This window comes from Syngnathus typhle, linkage group LG8 (assembly GCF_033458585.1).
Source record: "Syngnathus typhle isolate RoL2023-S1 ecotype Sweden linkage group LG8, RoL_Styp_1.0, whole genome shotgun sequence".
Lineage (NCBI taxonomy): Eukaryota > Metazoa > Chordata > Actinopteri > Syngnathiformes > Syngnathidae > Syngnathus > Syngnathus typhle.
This window is the reverse complement of record NC_083745.1, coordinates 10,065,177-10,073,549: the sequence shown is the minus strand read 5'-3', so window position 1 is coordinate 10,073,549 and position 8,373 is coordinate 10,065,177. Positions and strand designations below refer to the sequence as shown.

At 40.8% G+C, this 8,373-nt stretch overlaps 1 protein-coding gene and 1 long non-coding RNA gene across 2 annotated transcripts; both read left to right on the top strand.

The window, feature by feature from the left end:
* Positions 1-238: 238 nt before the first annotated feature.
* On the top strand, positions 239-8,123 carry LOC133158597 (uncharacterized). The gene is made up of 3 exons (XR_009715251.1): positions 239-679; positions 7,143-7,225; positions 7,332-8,123. It is a non-coding gene; the product is annotated as an uncharacterized LOC133158597 (long non-coding RNA).
* Positions 674-4,772, top strand: LOC133158596 (transmembrane protein 121). The gene has a single exon (XM_061285883.1). It carries the CDS (start codon positions 1,493-1,495, stop codon positions 2,441-2,443), a length of 951 nt encoding a protein of 316 aa, XP_061141867.1. The 5' UTR covers positions 674-1,492; the 3' UTR covers positions 2,444-4,772.
* Positions 8,124-8,373: the final 250 nt, after the last annotated feature.

The following is an 8,373-nucleotide window of genomic DNA, read 5'->3' as shown; positions in this document are numbered from 1 at the left end:
AATAAAAAACAGCTTGGGAAAATGGGATATTAGCAGTAGACACAATGTGGGGAAAAAAGACAGACTCTACAGGAGTGACTGAAAAAAACCTTCGGCAAGACTGAAGTTGTGCATTCAGCTAAGCTGCAAAAGTCCTCCCTCCCCTTGCATTTCATCACCCCATAGAAAAGCCCCCCCCCCCTCTCTCTCTCTCTTTCTCTCTCTCCCCCCTCCTTTTCTCCCTCTCTCTGCAGCTGTGGTGTACCGAGCATATCACCTCCACAGAGCAAGTGCCTTTACTTGAGCAGTGGAGGGAGTGGGGAGAGGAGGCTGGCAGCATAGGGAAGAGAGAAATCCCTCAGGAGCGTGCACCGGGGAGCATCTACGACTTTGCAAAGAGAGCTGTAAAGTGTTCTCGGAAACGGACAGAGGTGTTGGGGGATCAAAGTGGGCGCTGTGTCTGGAAAAGCGTGCAGAGAGCCAATCAAACACTGGCGCTGTTGATCCCGGTGTCCCTGGCACAGTGAAGGAGCCGGAACAGGAGAGTGAAAAGGTTGCGGGATCTTACGAGGGGGAGATCCTTTCACAGTCAACCGAGCCAGATAAATGGTGTGAGACACAATTGACTGGAGAGAGATTGCTCCACTTTTTTTTTTTTCAAATTTTCCTCCTCTGAAAGCATCAGAAGAGAAAAGACTAGGTAAGAAAGACGAGACATTACTTCTCTTGGCTTCATTTATGCTGGATGGTGGCGAGGAGAACTCCTTGACAGAAAAGGCAATTTTCAAATCCTGATTTACTGCAATGCTTTTTGCACTCAGAATAACTTTCTGGGCTTTTGCACGCTCCACGAGCACAACATATAAATAACCTCCGTTCTCCTCAGTGGCTGAGATTGAAACCATTAAGATGCCTTCTGCTGATGCAGTCTGAACTGTAAGTGGATTACAACGGCAATATTTTGGGACTGCTCTTTGAAAAAAAAGTGGTGGATTTACATTGTCAGAGTGGAAGAGGATCCTGTGCCGCTTTGTCTTTCTTTTCCTGTGGATTACAGATGGGCTTTGGGATCTTGCCGCACAGTCTCATGGATGACTGTGCACCAGTCATTAGGATAAAGTACAAAGGGGACTCAAGTGAGGACTGAGATGAATCTTTATCCCTGAAGATTGGGCAAACGCAGATGTTGAAAGTGAATCCGCAATTTAATGGTTTGTTCCTAATAATAGGACATGAAAGTCATTTGTTCAAGTGTTGCATTGCATTTAAAGAGAGCTTCTCGTTGGACAGACATGCTGACGTTGTTGGCACACTAGTTGAGTGCCATTCACTAAATGAAGGGTTCTGTCTACATGGCAGGTGGCTTGGACACAAGCAAAGAGTGACTGCGTTGATTTGTGTCGTTTCTATTTCCTGGTGAACGGAGCAGAAGTCACTTTGCGGGAACACCGTAGATTCATTTGCATCTTGACTGGACAAACCGAGGACTCCTCCTCTTCTCAACTGCGCAAGGATGGTACCACCACCTCCCACCAACAAGCCACACGTGTGCCTGTCCACCATCCTCATCATGAGCAGCATGGCGCTGATTGACGCCTACCTGGTGGAGCAGAACCAGGGCCCACGCAAGATTGGCATCTGCATCATGGTGATGGTGGGAGACATCTGCTTTCTGATTGTCCTGCGCTACGTGGCCGTGTGGGTGGGGGCTGAGGTGCGCACGGCCAAGAGGGGGTACGCCATGATCCTCTGGTTCCTCTACATCTTTGTGCTGGAGATCAAGGTCTACTTTGTGTATCAGAACTATAAGGCCGATAGGAAGAGCCTCGACGCTCTTGCCAGGAAGGCACTAACACTGCTGCTCTCCATCTGCATTCCAGTGCTCTTTGTGGTGCTGGTGGCTATTGACCACATGGAGTATGTGCGTGCCTTCAAGAAACGAGAGGAGATCCGCAATCGTCTCTTCTGGGTGGTGGTGGACTTGCTTGATATTCTGGACATTCAGGCCAACCTGTGGGAGCCCCAGAAGAAGGGCCTCCCTCTGTGGGCGGAGGGCTTAATGTTTTTTTACTGCTACATCCTCCTCCTTGTCCTACCCTGTGTGTCTTTGAGTGAGATCAGCATGCAAGGTATCAACATTGTGCCCCATAAAATGCTTCTTTACCCAATCCTCAGCCTGGTGACTATAAACTTCATCACGCTCTTTATTCGTGGTGGCAACATGATTTTGTACAGGGATGCACGGGTGTCGGGGATCTTAATAGGAAAGAACATACTGGCTATTATCATAAAGACCTGCAGCTTTGTCCAGTACAGGAGACAGTTGCAGAGTGCCCCTCCTGCTTTTGGGGTTGAGCTGCAGAAAAACTCACTGGCCCATGCCCGCCCTTCCCCCACCCCTCCCCAAGCAGTTATCCAGGACCAGACACCCCTGCCCGAGGTGACAACATGCGAGCACACGTGACAAAAATGCTTTGCGGGACCCTCAAGGTGCTGGCAGGGCACAACGTTTTACACTTTTTCGTTCATGTGCACAATCATCGGAAGAAAAAACAAAAAAAAAATGGATGCACACGCAAGATGTTTAGCCAGCATCTCCAGTTCTGTCATGTTGCAATTTACATCTTGTGGTTTTGTTGAAGCGCTTTCGTCCTGCGAATTCAATTGATTGTGTAGCTTTCAAAATGTAGAGGAAAAAGTGGAAGACAAGAGTATATTTTTGAATTGGCTGTCGCATTGTAATGTGTGATGTGGTGTGTATTTGTTTTGCTTGAGTCTTTTTAGTAGTTCAGGGCTTTATAACTGGAGCAAATGAGAAAATCCAAGTAATGTGAATATAACTGTTCAAATGATGAGAAAAGTGTCTTTTCTATGTGACTTTTTGATAAAGTACTGCCCTTCTATGAGAACAGGGTTTGCATCATGTCATTTCAAAGTCATCGGAGCAGTTAAGTAAGTATGTGTTATGTTTTTAAGTCAAATTCAGCAGGTCTTTAATTAACCTGTGTTGCAAAAATAAAATAGACAATGATTTTTCCACTCATTGCTGAAGTGGTGATTTCGCAGTGTCATTCCTCCCATGAGGATTATTGTCTGGTTCCAGTCGTCAGTCGTTTTGAGTGGGTGCACTGAGAACTGCATCCGCAGCTAAAAGTATATCACTTGATTTACAGTGGTTCCAAACACGTGACGAATACATAAAAAAAAGAATACTGCATATCCCAAGATGTGTACTACTTAATGGAAGGTATAATAATTTAATGTTTGTTATTTTCAAGGGGAAAATATTTACCATATAAAATAGGACAAATCACTGGTCAACCACTATTCGACAATAAGAGGCTCTTTTGTATAGTGCATAGGCTAGGTCGGGAGTGTCAAACTTATTTTTGTTGTGGGCATCGTCTGCCTCAAAGGGCCATTCAAATTATCAACCCGAAAAAATGTATGAACGTCTCATATTGTTATATATTATATAGTATAGGCTACACAACAAACTGATGAATAGCTAATTTTCAAAACAGAGACGAATAAAAACTGTTCAGATATTTAAAAATGAAATATTTAAATCAAATCAAATATCTAAAAATAAAAGTTATTAAAAAAAGAATGGCAATGAAGGTTGACAACAATATCTCTATTTTTTAAAAATGGAAACAATTTGAAATTTGTCTTCGCGGGCCACCTAAAATGATGTGGCGGGCCATATCTGTCTCCCGGGCCTTGGCTTTGACACCACCCGTGGGCTGGATGAAGAAACTGGACCATTCACAACAAACAGCACGGGGAGGTCAATTATAAAGTAGCTAATTGGGAAGCTGAACTAGATTTCAAGACAGGCTTCTCAATACAAGGCACTCTTTTCATCTTTAAGCCTCTCCAACTACTTGCTGCTTACATTATGCAAAGTACACTGGTTTCCCTGTGAGCTCCGAGTTCAATATTTGAGCCAATGAGAACAACAGTGGCATAGTTCAGTTTTGGTCATTTTTAAGTTAAATGAAAAAATGAACAACTAAAAGGCATATCTTTCTTATCGATATTGGTTTAATTAAATGTTTTTACACATTTTATACAGTCCATTATTCCATTTATTCATCTTAGGTGCCAGTGCATCTGAATGATAGTGAAGGTTAATGTTATTTATCACTTTTCACTTCAAATTGTGCCTCATGAGAGAAGAAACAATTTTCCGTGGTTAAAGTAACAGGTTGTTGCAAATACAGGAGGTAAATACAAGGGAACATGTTCAGTCTTTAGTATGAATAAACTTGATTTAACCTGATATCACTGCATCTTACAGTGTGTGAATTAAAAAAAAAGGTATTCAAATAATTCCCCAAGTAATCATCACTAAAAAACATTTATTTATCATGTGACATTTACTACATGTTGAGCAATTAACCTACATTGATATCAAAAGACTACAGTGGTTTCAAAAAATTCAGACCATAGCCACAGAATCTGAAAGAACATTAATAATAATACTAATAATTCATTAAATTTGTATAGCGCTTTTCAAAAACCCAAAGACGCTTACAGGGAACAAGGCAAAAACATACATGAGGGGAGGGGGACGGGGAAGAAACAATCGGATAAAATTAAGAAGAGGAAACCAGTTATGGGTAGGGGAGGTCATGAGCTTGGGAGAAGAGGTAAGTTTTTAGACGGATGAGCCCAGATTTAGCTTTGCTGAGTTCTGTGTTTTTATTGAGTTACTAATACATGAGCACTACATTATGATGACACATCACTGCAAATGCAGCAAATCTCTCACCGAAGAACAAATCAATGATTGATAGACGAACCCAAAGAACCAAAGAATCTCCAAAATGGCAGCAATGTGCACTCACCCCATCACGACACCTCATATCAAATGAAAACTGCAGTCATGTATCCTTGTTCCATAAATGCATCGCACTCCCAGATGTTTAACTGCCAGTGATATTTGGGTGCACTGGCCCACATTAACACTGACATAACGTGGTGGCCTGCGCCCAGCGAGAAAGAGGTACGGCAGCAGTAAATTCATATTTTGACCTTGGGCAGTCTGGGATGGCAGCACAGCCGGGAAAACAAATCTATTTTTCATGGAGCTCATGTTGCGGCAGAAAAATAACAGAAATAGATGCTCATCAAATATTGATTTACTTGTATTGGGGCTAACCGATCACAGATTTTGGAAGACTCGACAGAAAAAGATGAAAAAGAAAAACGCCTGTGATAATGTTGCCTTTTAAAAATCCCTTTAAAAGGTCCACACTTAGAGGTCTGTGTATATTATATAGAAATGTGCTGGCCAGGGTTGAAAGTTATTTTGCAGAGCGGTCCAATCAGCGATTGGAAATTATTTTGCAATTTATACAAATAAAAATTTGTTAGGGGATCATGCCCATAACTTCAAATGACAACGGTAAGCATAAACAAATTCTTCTTTATGACTCTTTGCCTTGCGATACCATGTGACTCAGTCATTGCTCTGACATCTAAATACAGTGCTGTGTCTCACATTAGAAGTTGTAAATTCTTTCTTGATTTCTACCGGGCTCTGTTGACTCATCAAACATTTAGATGGTGTGTTTTCGGGGATATTCTCAGTCATCTGTTTTCTGTGCTCCGCAGAGTCCCGAAAGACTTCAAGAAAAATAGCTGTGGGTGAAGGGCAACATCAGTTACGCGTGTGTTCTGTAAATGTGGTTTCTTTATAACAAAGAAATGTATTATTCCTCTCGGCAGGAAGAATTTTGCTAAGTCTAATTGAGCTGTCTACTTGGACACAGCATCAAGAAAAGGCTCTGGAAATGGCCTGCCAGAAAGTTTAAGACTACAATGATTAGTTCTTTGATTAGTGGCTTTAACATCCTATGTTTTTGTGTAATTGACGCCATTTGTAAAAATTAGGTCATAATGTCAAATTCTAACTGTAAGCAGAGCTGCAATGAATTGTATTAAATTAACATAATTTATCATGTTAGCTTCCAATTAGCACACATGATTGCTTGGTTATGTCGATGCAGTGATGCAATATTCGGTTTTGTGAAAATATTTTTGTGGTGCTCTATTCTATACGCTGGGCTCTGCTTACCCATGCAGAGGGCACCCCTAACTTCTTGTCGTCTTGGTAACGGAATCTGTACTCATTAAGCCAGTGGTAAGATAAAAAGCTTAGCATGGCCACTTGCATGAGACAGGGTCACTACCACATAGAAAATTCTCCTGGCAGGAGTTGAACTTCTCAAGGCAACAGTGATCATCACGTTTAACACAACAGGGCGGAAGATGTGAGTGAGCGTCTGAATCTTAATATTTTTTCTCGCCATGTTCGTAATCACTTTTGACACATACATAGATCCAAACGCATACTCATAAATGTGTGTTGCGTCTCCTATACTATTTACGGTACTTCAATTCAAGGTGAACCACTACATTGAGAGTTGCTGCCTGAAAAGAAAAAAAATAAACAATTGGAGAGACCACAAAGAATTGCAGTAAAGTAGGTGCATTCTTTTCTGAAAAGAATTGGTTTGAAATTCTCACTTGATTGATATGTAGGTTGTGATTGGAAAAAACATTTTCCGACACATTAAACACCGAAGCCTGAAAACATATTAAGTCGTGCAGATCTTCAAGTGTTATAAAACGTGTTGAAAAATTCATTATGGTTCACCATACTGTAGTTGAAAACAGAAGCAGGGGCAGGTGGTGCACTTTGCAGACCCCAGCCTCTTTTTTCCTATAGATAGTATATTTTCTCTTGCTTATGAAATGTAGGTAGGGAGAATGGCCAAAATAATTTCAGACTTTAGAGTCTGAATTAATTAATTGATCCTGGGACCCTTCCAAGGCCGTTCTCAGCCAATTTTTCCCGACATCAAGAACAAATTAAAACTGAATGCTTGTAAATGGTTACATACTGTATACAGGAGCCACCAGGCAGCAGGGTGATAAAATTAAGTGCATTCCAAAGAGACTGATGGAATGGATAGAAATGAAGGCAAAGAATCGAGCTGGTGGCTTGGAAGACCACAGAAAAGCACAGTTGATTCTCAAGTAGTACCATTATAGAGAATGGCCAGTGGCCATGTTTTAGCTGTCCAATGCGTCTTTGTGTGTGCAAGTGGCAAGGGGGATTATTTATAATCTTGTTAAACTATACATTTTAGAACACTGCGTGTGAGGCATCGGCAAGTTGTAACCCATCAGCTGTCGTGTTGGAGCTTGCAGAGCTCCCATCATGCTGTATACTGTAAGTGAAAATTCCTTTTTCTAACACCTAAATGACCTTGTGAGATCAAATCACTCCCATCCTCCTCAAAAAAACGTGTCGTTGTAAAGTAATTTGTGATTGGCAGGTATAAAATCAAGATGAAGCATGATGAGTGAAAGCCGAGAGATGCTTGATGAGGTCAGGCTGACACGGATGGACATTACGATACTGGATTTTATACAGCTCGTCAAAGAATTTTGGCTCATTGGTAATTGTATTAATTGAAAAGAAAATGCAAAATGGTACTTATAAAGTTCATGATTAACTGGTGAGCCGAGAGACCATGTTATCTTGTACTGACTCAGCTATTTTAATACGAGTATAAATTTTAGGTGTGTGATTCACTCATCCTTCAAAGACACAGACACCTTTTGGATCTATTTAGTGGCCACAAGAAATCCTTTAGCTCAAATGAACCTAATTAGACCTCTCGACTTGCCTTTCTTTAGCTACCAGCGAGTTGTTCATTCTTGTCATGATGTTCATTAGGTGAGAAGCCACAAAAAGAATGGGCAGCTTGTACAAATTAATTTGAATGCGATAACTCATGTCCAAAATTGGACATTAAATTGAACAAATTAATAAAAATTCTGCCTACTAAGGGTTAGTATTTTCCCTATGCCACAAGTGTCTCATTTAGATAAAAATGATGTTTCCTGTTCATTTTGAAATGAGCTCCATGGTGAGAAAATATTGACAAATGTGAAAATCGTAACGTTGGCTATCGACGTGAATATTATACGTGACTTGTTCAGATGATGATGAATTGTGGCTTCATCATTCTCTCATCATGGCTTTCTGTGGCTGTGCAAAGTGCGAGGGAGGTTTTGTTGCTACACTGATGAAACACTCAGTAAGTAGTCCTGCCACAAATACAATTGTGTGATACTGTAAGTCCCAATACAGTGGGAGGCTGGACTCATTTTTAATAAACAGAATTTCCACTTGGCTGTACATATTCTTTGAAAAGCTATTTTAGATTGTTTTCAACTCAGAAATGAATGAACTCTACAAATTATTTGTTTATTTACTTTGTTTTTTTTTATGGTAGCGTAATATATATAATAAAGGGAGGTTGTTAAAGAAGTCAACCCCCAATTGTTTTTTTTAATAATATGTTCTGTGCA

Bases quoted from the DNA above. Each gene is read 5' to 3' on its own strand.
- LOC133158596 (XM_061285883.1), top strand. From the start codon at position 1,493: ATGGTACCACCACCTCCCACCAACAAGCCACACGTGTGCCTGTCCACC.